Source organism: Mirounga angustirostris, unplaced genomic scaffold (genome assembly GCF_029215605.1).
Source record: "Mirounga angustirostris isolate CCGP_5_RB_7025 unplaced genomic scaffold, mMirAng1.0.hap1 SCAF_4, whole genome shotgun sequence".
NCBI classification, from domain to species: Eukaryota; Metazoa; Chordata; class Mammalia; order Carnivora; family Phocidae; genus Mirounga; species Mirounga angustirostris.
The window spans coordinates 120,816,996-120,833,510 of record NW_026991712.1 but is presented as its reverse complement, the minus strand read 5'-3'; the positions used below and the strand labels follow the sequence as shown (position 1 = coordinate 120,833,510).

At 36.6% G+C, this 16,515-nt stretch overlaps 1 protein-coding gene across 3 annotated transcripts in view; it reads right to left on the bottom strand.

The window, feature by feature from the left end:
• TTLL7 (tubulin tyrosine ligase like 7) overlaps positions 1-16,515 on the bottom strand; it is a 144,588-nt gene that overhangs the window by 69,278 nt on the left and 58,795 nt on the right. For all 3 annotated transcript variants that reach the window (XM_064588935.1, XM_064588934.1, XM_064588933.1), the window contains 5 exons: positions 13,280-13,444; positions 7,778-7,936; positions 2,862-2,956; positions 739-886; positions 580-653 (listed from right to left, as the gene is read on the bottom strand). In XM_064588935.1, coding sequence (XP_064445005.1) covers positions 580-653; positions 739-886; positions 2,862-2,956; positions 7,778-7,936; positions 13,280-13,444 — 641 coding nt within the window. The remainder of the gene's footprint in view (positions 1-579; positions 654-738; positions 887-2,861; positions 2,957-7,777; positions 7,937-13,279; positions 13,445-16,515) is intronic.

Sequence of the window (16,515 nt, the reverse complement as noted above, 5' to 3'; positions counted from 1 at the left end):
AAGAGGGTAGAGGTAGAATGAGAAGAATGTGTTCCCAGAGTTGCTGTTGATGGTGTTAAGGCAGAAAAGAATGTTTTACCAGGGGTGTGAGAAGCTCTGTGGCCCCCAGTCCTCCTAATTCTGTTAAGTTAACATCAAGCTTGGGAAGAGGAGCAGTCTTTCCAAGAACACAAGGAATTTAGAGGGGGTGTCCTCTTTTATCCTGTCAAAGGATTCTATGGAGAGGTTCCAGTTCAACACAGTCCACACCCCTCTGTATTGCCTCATACCTGCCTCCTTCAAATATTTTCATTATTTGCCTGGTTCCTGATATATCTGAGTTTAAACAAAGTAGAGCAACCACTCTGAACTGAGAGAAAGAAAACTAGGAGACCTAAAACCTGACTTTCTCAAAATACTACATTAAAAGTAAATAAGGTCACAGGATAGTATCAGATTTAAAAGATCTCATACAACCACCCATGACGCTGGCTAGCAGGAATGAAATAAACAGTGCTCAAAATAAGTCTAAAAGGTTAAAAATGTAGAATAGTTGTTTTGACATTTCTTCAATCTATAAGAAAACGGAAGCACAGTTACCTATAATTCCCCATATGCCGATTTTCATGTTCTTCTTTTAAAATCTGCTTTCGTAATTGAGCGAGTCTCTCTTTCTAGAAATGAAGAAATTTTACAAATAAAATCTGACCAATGAATTATGCAATTCAAATTGTAGGTATATTGTTAAAATTTTCATACCAACTCTTCTTTCCGCCTCTCTAACTGATGTCTCTGCTGTTCCCAGTCTGAGGAACCTGGTAAGAGCCTTTTTATTGAATTTTGACCATAAAGTCTCCTTTGAGCTTCAGCTTTTTGTTTGGCCAAGTTTCTCCTTTTATCACTGGTCCTGAAATATAAAACACAGGAATTCAAATAAGCCCTGATCTTATCCCTGTGAGGAGAATTAGCAGAAGAGGAGACACAGTGGAGATACAAATCAATGTTTTATATATATATGTGTATATATATATTCACATACATCATATTCATCTAATCCTCCATCAAATATGGGTCTCCATATAGTAAACTGGAGGTTCCTTATTCCCAGGGGTTGTGATGGAATACTCTGAGCAATCTACATTCTTTTGGATTTTCTTGAGATTAAAAGTATATGCTTACAAAATGAACTTTGGGGTATATATGGAGCCATACTATAAGTAAAACATTGTATTAAGAATTGTGCAGGCTTGAAAGACAAGTCTAACACATAGATGCCCATGGAGCACTCCATCTGGATGGAGAGAAAAGGCACATCTATGATGTAAACTTCATTAGCGTATGTTCAAAATGTTAAGAATTGTATTAAATTCTCTTACTGGAACAACACTAAGAAAAATAAGGAAAATGAATTCCAACTTTCCTTTATTTTTAAGTCTAGAAATTTCTCACTATTCGAACTTTTAAGAAGACAAAAACACCCATAGATTATATCCTGAATTGGTTGGCAAAGACATGAAAAAACATAAGCCTACTTACATAATAATAGTAAATGCAAAAAAAAAAAAGTATAGGTATACTGTTTGAATAATCTAAAATATTTGATGCACTTGTGTAAGCTAAATAAACAAAAATTTCACTTTCTATATCTCTTCTATTCATTTCTTTTAGGATAATTGAAATGTCAGTTAAATTGAGGCAAATCGTTCTTTGATCAAGCAAAAGAAGGGGCCATATGAAAATTTCTTAAGAAATATATATATCAAAAAAATAGGAAAAAAACAAATTCATGTATCGATCTTTTTTAAATAATGCTTTCCATATAAAGCTACTTCTCAAGCAAGCAACTGCTAAATGCTTAGAACCATTTAAAATAAATAAATTGCTTGGAAGCATTCCCCAACTCTTTTAGAGTTCTTTAAATGATGATTAGAATCAATTGAAATCATAAAATCCCTGGGCTTAAATGACCTCAGAGGTCCTTTAATCCAACACCCTAAACACTGTTTGAACACTTAACAATGGCAGATGACTCACTACTTCATTAAGCAGTTCAATTAAACTTCTAACAAATTTCTTTCATAATGAGCCAAAAGCTTTCCTACAAAACAGCATTTCAAATATTTGAGATCCATAATCACATACACTGCAACCAGCCTAATAATATTCTGTTGATGGAGCAATCCCCTTTCCGAGTATATATTCAAAGGAGTTGAAATCAGGATGCAAAGATATATCTGCACTCCCATGCTCATTACAGCATTATTCACAATAGCCAAGCCATAGAAGCAAACTAAATGTTCATCAACAGATGAATGACAAAAAAAATGTGGCATACACATATAATGGAATATTATCCAGCCTTAAAAAAAAAAAAATTCCTTTTTTAACTCTGTCTTAACAACTACCCTGCCCTGTTAACCCTGTCTTAACAACTACCTCTTTCTTCTGTTTACCCAGGCAGCATGACACAGTGGGAAGACCCCTGAACAGAAAGGTAGAAAATCCATGTGTTTGAGGGTTGTTACTTTTTTTAACTTCCTGAATGAACTCTGCTTTAGTTTCTTCTTGTAAGGTGAGGAAGATAATCTAGAGATTTTCCTCAGGTATTCTCCAATTCAACCTTACACTCTATATTGAATAATTATACCAACACTCTAAATTAACTATTTACTGTAGATTCAGAGCATGATATGGAGAAAAGGAAAAGCAGTTTGTAGAGAGGGAAATATATTTAAAAAGAAAACACTAAATGAGTTTGAAGAATGGAATCAAGAAATTCAAAATATAAAATATGAAAAAATTATAAGCCAATCCCATGTACAAGTGATTGTTCTATGCCAAAAGTGGTGAAAACCTTCTAAATGAGGGAGGAAATACTTTACCTGATGTTTAGTAGCTTTAGCGCATTTAGCAGCACTCCCCTTTTTACATCATAGTCTATTTTCTGATCAGTTCCAAAGCTTGGAGCACGATTAATCTGAAATTTACAAAGAAAACAATGAGAATAGCCAAATGTTGGTAGGTTAATAAACATTCAATACATATTTATTAAACTAATGCAAGATCCCCAACCAACAGAGAAACTCTACAATAAATCTCAAAGCTCTACATGATAGATGGCCCAGTTACCACTGCCACACCTCCCTTCCCCACCACCCTAAGTCAAGGAGTTTCAAGGAACTGACTGCTGTCACCGTCCCCTTCTCCCTGCTGCCTTAGCTCAGGATCTTTGGTAAGCTTTTGTGCCCTCTCCCTCCTCTGCACCCTCTCCAACCCAACACCCTGCGCACTCTAGGTTTTAAGTTTAGGGAAGTTAAAAGTGACTCATTCTGACAAAAAGGTTAGAAGACCAGTATTAACCATAACAAGAATGATGTAACAAAAATAATATGCATGTTACCAATACAGTAATAATTAAATGCATTTATTTAGCATATAGAAACTATACCCTCTTTTCACGCTTCAGATCTTCTGGATGGATTCATCTATTGCTGCTTAAAAAATAAATTATTTTCTTTCTACCTGGATCAAACAATAAATCATCGATTTTCATTCCCAAAGACACTTACTATATAACTCAGAAGATACCATTAAAAGTAGCTGCAGACTAACCTCTGAGCTTCTCTAACTGCATTAGGACTCAGGGGAATAAAGGAGCCATTTGTGGGTGTTCTTTCCAACATCATTTCCAGGATTTCATTAAGAGGAAAAATAAGAAGTAACAGTAACTGTATATGTCCTGAAATCCATTATACAATCTACTACCACCTCAAGAGCTGGAGTTTTTGTTTTTGTCTTTCTTGCTATGAAAATGTAACTGGAATAGCAAGTGTTTAAGAAAGTTAATTAATTCAGTTGGCTAGAACACTGCTGAGCTCAAAACTACAGCTTAGCTTCATGACCACCACCTAACCTCACAGCTTATCTCAAAAAAATATGATGCCACTGTCATAGAAGAGGGTTGTCTTATACAATCCCGTTCCACAAGAGACAAAATAATTGACAGTATGCATTTCACAACTGGCAGCTGTAAGAAATATAAATAAGTAGAAGTATGTACATAGAAGCTAAACAGACAACAGAAAGATCACCTGTATTCCCATTACCCAGTATACTGTTATCCATTTGATAAATGGTGTACTGCTAATCATTTGATAAATGATAAATATTTGCTATGCATACATATTTATAATATTTATTTTATCTTCCAAATACATACCTATACTAACAATATTATTCTATAATCCAAGTTTTTCTTTTAACAATATATCATGAAAATCTTTCATGTCATCATTTTGATGCATGGTACTCCATTTATAGAGATATGCCAAAGTATATTATGCTTTTGCTGATCTCTGATTTAGAAGGTGATTGACATATTTCTGCCTATGTGATATGGTCTCAAGGAGAAGGGAACAACTTGGTAACTGTAAGAACATCCATTTATTCCAGGCAAATTTTAAGAAAGGGAGTTTATTAATCTGCTACTTCAAAACTCTAAGTATTTCCTCTTACAAGTGCAAAGAAAGGGTACAGTAATGTATTTTATATGGAAAATTTTAACCATTCCATACTGATTCAAATCTCTGCAATTTGTAGTACATTAACAATTGTTCTGCTGCTACATGGGACAGGATTATAAAATGAACCAGACATTTAGGAACCAATGACTAAGTGGTTCACTGAAATGTTATCTATCTTTATAGAATTCCAAAATTGCCATCTGGAATTCTACCAGACATATCCGTCCTCTAGGATGGAAGTAACCTCAGACCCTCTCTTACCTGTCAGAATATTCCCTCTACTACCATAAAAAAGAAATTGGGTCTAAGGAGAAATGTACCCACACAAGATAAACGAATATGTGAAAAGGTAGAAAAAAACTTTTTTCAAGTCACATTTTGGATTTTTCGAAAGTTTTATGATAAAGGTAAAGTAAGAACTAAAGACAGAAGAGACTCTGAAAATTCAGGTTCCATTCAGTCAAAATTCTACTCTGGGGCACTGGGGTGGCACTATCAGTTAAGTGCTCAACTCTTGGCTTTGGCTTAGGTTGTACTCTCTCTCCCTTCCTCCTTTGCCCCTCCCCACTGCCTCTCTCTCACAAATAAATAAATAACTCTTAAAAAAATATATACTCTGTGATGTTGATGGCTTCTTTGGTTCTCATTTCCTACCCCAATTCTAGAACAAGCAAAGCTCAGCAAATGTTAGAGTCTTCAAATTCAGTAGCTTGTAAATGCATGCAAAAATGAAAACTACTAGAAAGCAAATTAAATTAATAAATACCATTTATTAACCAACCAAATCATAATTTTACTATCAAAACAAGCACAATCATTTCATGCACATATCAAAGTATCCATAATAGATTCTAGGCTCCCAAATTAGTGCTGTTCCCTTGGCCCAGTAACTTCTCCCCACCTAACCCCCATCTTTCCCAACCCCCAGTCCCCACCACACCTTCCACAGCCTTAAACACCCTGCTCAGGTGTTCCCTCCTCTGCAAAGATTTTTTTAACTGTCAAATACACACTTGTACACAGAGAGATTAATCACTCTATTGCTTGTGCTGGTAACCCTGTTCCCTACTTGTACTTGTAACTATTATCATAAGACACATATCTGAGTCCGCACTCGACCAGGTGGGGGTAAGTATTCTGTCTTCTTGGATCTCCACCCCCTGACACAATGACTTGTTGAAATTAATTCAAGGGTAATTAAATTATTAGCAGCATATTCATATCCTACCCAATTTCCATATTTTTCCCGAAAAAGGTTTCTGTGCTTGAAAATTTCTGCAATTTTGCCACTATGAAAGTACCTGCAATTATTCCAGTTAACTAAAAGTTATCATATTCTCAGATGCACCTTCTATCTTATTCCACTTGATGGTGCCAAAAGGTTTTTAACCAACATATGTTAGACCGACTACAATTGCAGCTGGGAGAAAACACAAAGAAGCAAGATCTAAATAAGATTCTTTTAATTGTTTTAATATAATAAATGTTCATTATCCATAGCTGTTGGTTACTCTAAAGTTTTTGTAATGGTTCTGACTGATCTGGAAATGATGAAGAAATGAATCGAAAATGAAAATATGTTAATGCAAACAATGCTATTTAGCTGTTGATTATTGTCGAGGTTTTTAGTGGTTATTGATCTGGACATGATGAAGAAGAGAATAAAGTATGAAGAAACATTAATGCAAACAATGGTGTTTTGAGCCTTTAAAAAAATACAAAATTCAACCATTCAGTCAATTCTGATTTACCAAGATCATACAAAGCTCATTAGACAAATGCTTTTAAAAACAGGTAACTAATTATCTATAGTCCTTATTCCCTGCTCTACTTTTCAGTTCCACCTCAGGCATGTGCCTTCACTTCTTCCCAAACCCATCAGATAAAAGACAAGCAGCAGGAGCAGGAAAAAAAATACAGTTAAGAACAGGAAAGGATAATTGCAGACAAAGTAGGAAACCTAAGGAAGAAAATGTCAGGCTCTAGTAAGATGCAGAGTCAAATGCTTTCATATACATGTAAAGAAGGAAGCAAAAAGATACCAAAATTCTTCACATTTATCTTATTTCTAGGACCCAGGCAAGAGCAAAATTTAAACATCTGACATCTGTATTTGATTGGAAATATAATATACATTCCTGACACATAGGAGATTGAACACACACACACACACACACACACACACACACACACACCATTAGCCCTCAAATTGGAAAAGTATTCTTTCCTAAAAATATACTTTGAATGTCTTATCTATCACTCATTCAATTTGCTTTTTCAAGTTACAGATGGAACTTCCAACTTCAAAATCATTACCAAAAAAAGAGATGATGAACTTAAAATGAAAGGTACTTGTTGACTGTACCTTCTATAGCAATATGCTCCAAAATGTAACTCATCTAGTAAACAATGGTGTTTAGGTATGTGCTGTTTTCCTGATAAAGTTTCCTAAACACAGTGCTCTGTGCCCATGCGCTCTATGACTCCAGATCAGGGGTCTGAGAGGGAACTGCTGAATGGGGTAGTATAGGACTACATGACTTCTGAGTTTTCTTCTGAATGTTATAACAAGCATGACTGGAAGGAAAGGTACAAAAATCTTAAACAGAGACTATTTTTATTTTTCCCTTATATCATTTCATCTTTTCCTAATATTAAGTGATCTTTTATACTGACAGAAAAATAATGAGGACTCTGACCATACCAGGGACTGGCAGCACACCCAAAGGCACACAGTTAGCAGGCTGGACATGAGGGGAACCCCAGGCGTATTATATGGCCTTCAGGGAGAATCCATGCCAGCTGGGGTAGGAGGTACTGAATACTGATTAGTGAACCAATCGGAGCCTCTCCTTGGAGAGTCTGAATGGGAACCCAATGAAGACAAGGAGGCTGTGGTCCCGAAGCCCAGGCACCCACACAGAGGAAAGACAACATCCAGAAGTCATAAAGTGGTAGAGGCCGTGAGGCTGGGAAAATAGAGGAAGAAGTAGGTAACACATCAGTAAAAGCAGATCCACGCATATATTCGAAATTCCTGGCCTAGAAAGTCACTCAACATCAGTTTGGGGAAAGTAATATCAAACATATATTGGTCCAGTCCTGGAACTGTTCTATTCTCTCAGTTTTTTGTTCTCTTCCTCCGACATGCTCCATTCAGGCCTCTTTCTGCTCAGTTAACGAGCCAACTGTGCCAAGTACACATTTAAAAAACATTTGTTTTCATGCACAAGAACAGTAGTAACTTCTCTTTCTTCTTAAAAGAAATGCCTTACCTCCAGAAGCCACGGCTTTAGTTTTCTGTCCAACAAGATATCAAATCCCAGGACTTCGAAACAGACACTTTCACTTCCTGGAGGTTGACCAGGTCTGCACATGCGATACGCATGCAGGACATGAGGCTCTGCCACAATCAAAGTCTTTACAACCAACTCCTGCACATACAGTGATTAAGAAAAACAGAAGGTGAAAATGCCTTACAAAACAAGTTTGCATATATGGAAATAAGGCCTGGACTCACAAACAGCACGCTGGCCAAGTCCCCAAAGCTCTATGGCATGTGGCCCCGGCCACTACTCTGATTCCACTCACTGCACGCCACTCCTGCCCTGCTCATTGCACTACGGCCACGCTTGCCGGCTTAGGGCTCCGGGTGATAACGGTTCCCCCCTTCTGGAACACGCTTCCCGACAGATACTCCCATGCCCGCCTTGATATTCAGAGAGGCCTTCCCTGACACTGGAGTCAAAAGTAGCCGCCGCCATCCCTTACTGCACCACTTGGTACAATGTAGACTCGGCTGATCTTTTCCCTTTTTTGTTTTTGTGAGGGCCGTGTCCTTGTGCCTATATTAGTTCCTGCCATTTAGGAGATGCTCACAAATATCTGTGAGCAAGTAAAATAGGAGTTGATAAATGTGGCTTCTATCTATCATAAGGTCATATGCTAGCCTTCTCAGGAACCATACAGAAGGGTTTAGGAGTGACAGGGAGGAAAAATCCCAAGGAGAGGAAACTATTTCACAAACAGCATAGAACTTCCACTTAGACAAAAGCTGGAAGGGCGGGACAGAACCCAGGAGAGGTGGGCTTCTCCGTGTGCTGCTGACTTGGCATTTCGTAAGGCTGACCTGAGACGAGAGTCCTGCCGATTACATAAACAGCTATCAACACTTTCTGTGAGGACACACAATACTACCAGAGTGAGTTACTAATGCTCGTAAAGCAAAAAGTTGGCTTACTGGAGTTTAAGAACAAGTTACGGATTGTGGAAAAGCTGTCTGGCAGGGGCTTCTTTGCTTAGAATATACTGTCTTTTTAAGTCCCCCTCTATGGGTATAGGCAATAGAGCATGGCAGTTAAGAACCTGGCTCTAACATCAGGCTTTCTGAGTTTATTCCTGGCTTTGCTACTCGCTACATGTATAACCTCAGTCACGTTGCTTAAACTTTGTGAGTCTCACTTTCCGCAAAGGTAAAGGGGAAATAGTAACACCTACTGCAAAAGACTGATGTAAGGACAAAATGAGACTCCAATGTAAAACTCTCAGCATAGTGCCTAGAACAGAGTAAACCTTCAATAAGTGTTAACTACTACTACTGTTATAGTCATTCTATCATTCCTCCAGAACCCATCTCCTATGTCAGGTCAGAAACAAACATTCCACTACCTGGTGGGAGCAATATTCACTACATGGGAGAAAAAAATGAGAGACAGAAATTAACCTTGCTGTTACCCAGAATCCCAACCCAGATCATATTTGGGGTAAGTATCAGAGATGCCAGGAGAGGTTGTTCTACAAAATTTTAATCAAAATAAAAAATTGCCAGTAACACTAAAGGATACAAAGATAAGAGCCAAAAAACCACTTCATATAAGTCTTTGGATATATTAGTGAAGTCACAGGAGAATAGGAGAAAAGAGGTTAAAACCTTGGCTAATAAGTGTTTGCATGAAACAACTCAGGCAGGATGGGCAGAGTGAATATTAATGAACCCTGAATTACAAATCTGTGTTTTTTCTACATAAAACACACATCTGTAAGGAATGCAAACGCAAGACTGCAGCTATATGTGAAAATCAGGAGTGATGGAACCAAACACGAATCTAATTCCACTAACGCTTTTGAGAACTTCCAACCTAGTGTCATTGCTGTGAAATGTGATTTGTAGATTTGTACATATATGTAAGTATATAAAAAGCATTCAGGGGCGCCTGGGTGGCTCAGTCGTTAAGCGTCTGCCTTCAGCTCAGGTCATGATCCCAGGGTCCTGGGATCGAGCCCCGCATCGGGCTCCCTGCTCCACGGGAAGCCTGCTTCTCCCTCTCCCATTCCCCCTGCTTGTGTTCCCTCTCTCACTGTCTCTCTCTCTCTCTGTCAAATAAATAAATAAAATCTTTAAAAAAAAAAAAAAAGCATTCAGTAAGGATGGTTTTATGAGTGATTACAAAGGTTGTAATCTCTGTGGCTTGATTTTCTATTAATTTCTTATTCATTCTTGACCTCCACAAAAGTACGCATCTCTGTGCTATATAGGGGGTATTACTGTATGTTAGTTTTCATAAAGAGACAGTCACTTTTTAGAGAAATTACCCCCCCAAAAAAAGTCATTAGGAAAAAAGTCCTAAGTTAAATTCATGAAATGTGCAAACTACGATATTAAGATAAAAATTTACTGATTGACCACCTTCTCTACCTCCTCCTGTTTTTATTTTTTTATTTTTTTTTTAAAGATTTTATTTATTTATTTGACAGAGAGAGAGCGCGCGACAGCAGGAATACAAGCTGGGGGAGTGGGAGAGGGAGAAGCAGGCTTCCCGCTGAGTAGGGAGCCCGATGTGGGGCTCGATCCCAGGACCTTGGGATCATGATCTGAGCCGAAGACAGACGCTTAATGACTGAGCCACCCAGGTGCCCCTCCTCCTGTTTTTATAATACCTTATTTCATTAACTCATCTTAAACAGATATCTTTATATGCAATTCTTAATAAAGATAAATATAATTATAAAATATGTGCTTGGAAAAGTTAATAACTTATTAAGTATTAAATCATTGCTTATTTGTAGATTGTTATTATACATTTTAACTAATGTAGGCAAGAATGATGCAAAATTTACCCATTTATAGAAGGGATCATAAATGTGTCAGAGCTTAACAGGTGTACATTGCCCATATTGAAGTTATATATGAGAATTATATTTTTGACTCTAACAAAAGGTTCATTTCCAGACCTTCTTATTAACATTAGTCTTACTTCTATGCCTTCTCCTAATTTAATTATGTAGGGAAAGTACCACTTAAAGCCAATTTTTCTCTCTGATTGATTCTCTCTATACATTCTTCACCACGGCAGTCCAAGAAGTTCCACCTTTCCACAAGGACCTCTCTGAAGAAGTGAAAAACCAGATGGAAGTGAAAAATTCGGTAAAGAAAAAGGAGTATCACAGGGCATCAAAAACTTTCTTGTTCTCACTGAGCTATTCATCAAATGATCCATTCATTAAATCATCCAGGTGTCATCATGAATGATCTTCCGTCAATGAGCTATTGCCCCAAAATAACAAATTTCACCCCTTCGATGCATCTAACCTGCTATGAAAATAAACTATCATTATTAAAATATTTTTTTGAATTTCTGTAAAATTGGCATTGGTAGAATAAATAAGTAGATAAATAAACACAGCATTATCGTAATCAAATTTCTTGTTTGGATGTATTTAGGCTATCAGGAAGATAGACTAGAAAGTTAACAAGTTGATGGGCCTCTTACAAAATCCAGTTGACAAACATTTTTGCTGGAGCCCCTGAATTTCTAAAAAGTTCTGAATGTGTTGCCAATATTTATAAGTCAAGAGACTTAGAGCTTCCACTGACAAATTAGAAGAACGAGCCATATTGGGCCCAAAATACCATGGGGCACCAAAAGACTGGTGCTGAGTAGTGTCCACCCCTTCAGATGTCTTACGCTTTTCAAACTACCACAGTTCCCAGCACACCCTATTTACTTCTATCCAGACCATTTCACTCCTTTTTACTTGTCTAACACCCAAGGGTCTCTGGATTACATTCTGTGATATAGAAATAAGGTGTAAAAAATACCAACCAACAAAACAACAAAAGGATAAATATAATGATGCTGATTTTTCTGATTTTCTCAAGAGAACCAAATTCAACTATGAACTTTCGTGTCCATTTTCCATGGTAGATATACGTAAGTTATATAGTATTTGTCCCAAAAGGAAAGCTAAATCATATTGCATAGTCCTATCATATTAAGTCCTCTTCTAACTTTGAATACCATTGTGATACTTCTGCTAAGATTAATAAAGGGTCGTTTTCACCGAGGTTAGCTTCTCAGATCTGCTTCCTTTTCTCTTTACCCTTATCATTTGCAATGCCATCCACTGCCATGGCTTTAATTATCAATCCCACCTCAAACATACACTTTTAACTGCCTGCTTGATCTTTCTACCTGAAAAAACATTTTAAGTTCAATAAATCTCCAGTAGAACTCATTATCATAGCCTCATGACCTTTTAACAATTTAGTCCAGGTGTTAATGCCTCCAGAAAGCCCTCCTCCAATCTCCACCCACAGAAAGCTACTATATGTGGTCTTCCTCTACATTCCCACAGAATCCAGGGCATGGCTCTGTTGTTGTATGTGCTTACATTTTATTAACAACTTCTGTGTGGGTCTTTCCTACCAAACTCTAAGTTTTTTGAGGATTGGAGCTGTATCTTATAAAAATCTTCAGATTGGGCGCCTGGGCGGCTCAGTTGGTTAAGCGACTGCCTTCGGCTCAGGTCATGATCCTGGAGTCCCTGGATCGAGTCCCGCATCGGGCTCCCTGCTCGGCGGGGAGTCTGCCTCTCCCTCTGACCCTCCCCCCTCTCATGTACTCGCTCTGTCTCATTCTCTCTCTCTCAAATAAATAAATAAAATCTTAAAAAAATAAATAAATAAATAAATAAAAATTAAAAATAAAAATCTTCAGATTATCAGTCAGAAACAAGCATATATTATGAGTTCATTAAATGTTTACTGAATGACTGAATGAAATGAATGAATAGAACTCTTTTCCGTCACCTATAAAACCAGGCTCTAGATCTTGTCAAAATAAATTCCCTTCTACTCTATTTCAAACCCATTCTCCCTATAATTCCTCCTTAAAACTGCAGAGGAATGTTTGAATACGTCTCCTTGATTTTGGACACTCAGTTAACTTCAATGCTGACCTCACTGTCACCTCTTCTACTGTGGTTCATTTCAGGCCATTCTTTTTACTTAAACTACCTCTAGGTGCCTTCCTCTATCTACTTTTGTTCTGTACTATACCCATTTTCAGATTTATCTTTCAAATTCATAGTCTTTGGCCTTATTACTCTCCTCCCTTAAAGTCTGGAAGGAATGAATCCTTATTGCCTATCAAGCTAAGCCTTGAATTTCAGACCTAAAATTTTGCCTCCACATATCTTTTCAGCCTTAAGTCCCCACAAAATTCTCAAAAATACCATATGTGCCAACCTGGGCCACTTATCACTATTTTCATACATCTATGCCTTTACTTATGCTTTTGTTTGCACCTAGAACTCCCTCTCTCCCATCCTAGCAGTAAAAATACTGCTTATCAAGGTCTGTCACAGTTCCCACTTCCTTCATGAAAATAGTTTATTTGCCCAATCTAATGTAATCTGTTCTTTATTTAAAATGCTGATGATCCTTTAAATTAATCTGAGGAAAGACAGTTATAATTGTGAAAATGGTATAATCTTACTGAAATATCACTCCAAAACTTAGCAACATCATGTTGATTTGCTTGTAGGAATTCTGTAAACCACTTGATGGAACGTTTGCTCCCTTTGTTTTCAGTCTCATCCCTTTCAAAACGCTCATTGTGCTTGTTCACAGAGTAGTTTGTTAGATGCATGTATAACTGGGTCTGTAACAAGTAAGAACGAGAGTTATCACCTATGAGACTCTAGAACTATGAGGTTTCACAGAACATAAAGCAACCAAAGATGAAAGACAATTTTAAAGTTTAAAATATACAGATCGACAATTTCATCATGATTTAGATAATTTTCAAATTAAATGGAATGGCACATTTCCAATAAAAGGATTACAAATGTAGTCATCTACAAAGTTACTTTATATATTATTCAAAATATATCTACTATAGAAAGCATTAAAATAATTGCATGAAACTGAAATTACACACTGCTAAGCAAGAAAAACACTGTCTGTTTTTGTTAATTTGCTTTTAATGTTTTTAGGGACAGTTCTCACCCAAATTTATTTTGGGAAGAGAATTTTCTGAGAGAGAATTCTATGTTTTTTCAAAGAAAAGTAAAAAATGATATCTCAAGTAAGTAGCATAAATCAAAAGGCAGGACTACCAAACACAACCTCTGCCTCCCACAGGGACTGGGAGGCCACTTGAACTCATTCACAAGACAGAGCGCAATTCGAATCAGCAGACAGAAGCACTACACATGCTGTACAGAGTCTAAATGATTACCAGTAAATTTACAGTACTCCTTACTGGAGCTGTTATGCCTTAGTCTCTTTACACTTTTACATTTGTTGATACTGTTATCCTCAAATAACTTGAAACAGAATCCAAAATTTGAATCCTCTCATAATTGTCAACTAATACACACCTAATGATTCCTTATTAATCTAGCATAAACATTCATCAAACCTATATATCCTACCCTCATGATCCTATTCCCAGAAATTAGAGAGCAATGTTGCATCACAGTGAATATGTACTTCATGTACATGATTACTATTTATGTTTTTTAATAACCAAGTATATTTGTATCATATTTTATTTTCACTGCAGTGACTTAGGTCTACAGTATAAAATGTGCAGAAGTGATCATTTGAGTTACATGTTGTTTACAAACCCATGTGCCCATCACTAACTAGGAATTTATTTTTTCATTCATTCAACAATATTTAAGGAGCACCTACTTACTATCTGCAGAACTGGTAATGGGCACTGTGGATACATAGATAAACAAGATAGACAGAGTCCTTACGCTATGAAACTTAGAAAAAGCTTTAAATTAAGTGATATTTAAAAGAAAGAGCATAAATTTTATGCTTGTCTAATTGTAAGTGCTTGATCTGAAGAAAAAGGAAATTAATCAAACTATAGCATTTTCTAGTTTCCAAAATATAAATCATTTTTCAATTTGAAGAGTTGGAAAATAATTTATTGAGGAGCTCTCCATTTGGCAGGAATTTCTAAAAATAAATAATAATAGCAGTAATAAAAACTCTAGCTATCCTAGTGAAAAAGTGAGTAAAAAATGGAACTGTGCATTTTTCTTAAAACAGTATCTTTGTAAGTAGGATTGGAAATTCCAGTTTCACATCTACCTCAACAAAAATCCCCTTCTAAGCAGTTCATTGCCAGTTGGACATTGGCCATAAGCAGTGAAGACAGCTATAAACCAAACAGCAACCTGCAAGGAATGAAAAGTATATAACTATTCTCTGCCTTATTTTTTAGCATATAGGCTCAATACAATGAATTGGGTTATACAAAACTTTTCAAAAACTGGCCAACTGCTATACTGGTAGCAAAAAATAAATGGCTATTATATTTCAATGCCTGAAATTCTCTGTCTTATGATCTTCTTATATGTAGCTTACCAATATTTAATTCTTATACATACACACAGCTCTTCACAAAATACATGCTCACTATTTTAAAAATTGGAAATAGGAAGAAAGAAACAAATATGCAATAGTATGCCATCCAAAACCAACCAGTGAGAGCATTTTGATTTATTTTTTTCCAGCCTTTTTTTCTGAAGCTTACCTTTTACATAACTGTGATCTCACTTTAGATAAAATTTTATATTTCTTTTCTTTTTTTTTTTTTTTACTCTTTCATATCTTAATCTAGGAATTTGATCGTGGAGTTGAAAAAGGTGAACTTTTAGATTTTAGAGATATATAAGGAACACTGACACTTATATAGGACAAGATCTTCTTTGTACATGTGAACCAAAGACACAAGATTACGTGAATCAAAAGCACTTGGCAAAGTGAGACCTAGAGGTTACGTTTCCTGACTCCCAGATTTTCCTTACGATCTCCTAATCCAGCGTATTTAAGCAAATCACATACGTATAATTTAAGATATTAAAATAAATCACTTAAATGAGCTTACAAGTCTTATCCTTTCCTATGTCTTCCCTAACTCTTTTCTCTCAAAACATGACTATCTGCCTTACAATGTATTATAACCCATTCTTATCCACACCAATTATTTTAATTATAATCTAAGAGCTGACAAGTCTCAGATTAGGTCTATAGCTTGGTTCTCTCATCTGAACTCCAGACCTATGCTATACATCCAAATGCTTATAGCACAGATCCATTTGGAGGCTGCACAGGCATGTCAAACCAAACACACCAGCTTCCTGCAAGACCTTTAATAGCCGGTCAATAATACATCATCCACCCAACTGGCCAATGCCAAAATTCTTGAGTTTTATCCTCAATTTCTCTCTCCCTTTCCCTTGTTCTATAAATCCAACCTGTCAGTATATCAATGTTATCCATGTTACCATAAATATATCTTAAATCTATGTTCTTATTGTTCGTATAGTCCTATTGCTACTACTTCAGATAAGGCCATCTTTCCTCTCACATATGGTTAGACTAGAAAAGAGCTTCTCCCTTATTCTCACTTCTCCCATTCATCTACAACTACATCCATCTCTCACATTCCCCACATACAGACCAGGTGACCTTTTTAAGACAAAAATCTCATTCCTTCTTTCCTTCTTTAAAATCTTTCAATGCTTCCCTTCTTCTTAGGTTAAATTCCAAAATCCTAGACATGGCCTAAAAAGCCCTGAAGGATCTGTCCTCTAGGCTCTTCCTCCTCATCTCTGAATACCCACCCCTTCATGGTCTGTATTTAGCCATATTGAGTATGAGTGCTTTCTCCAGACGCACCATAAGTCTGGGCCATTTTTCTCTATGGAC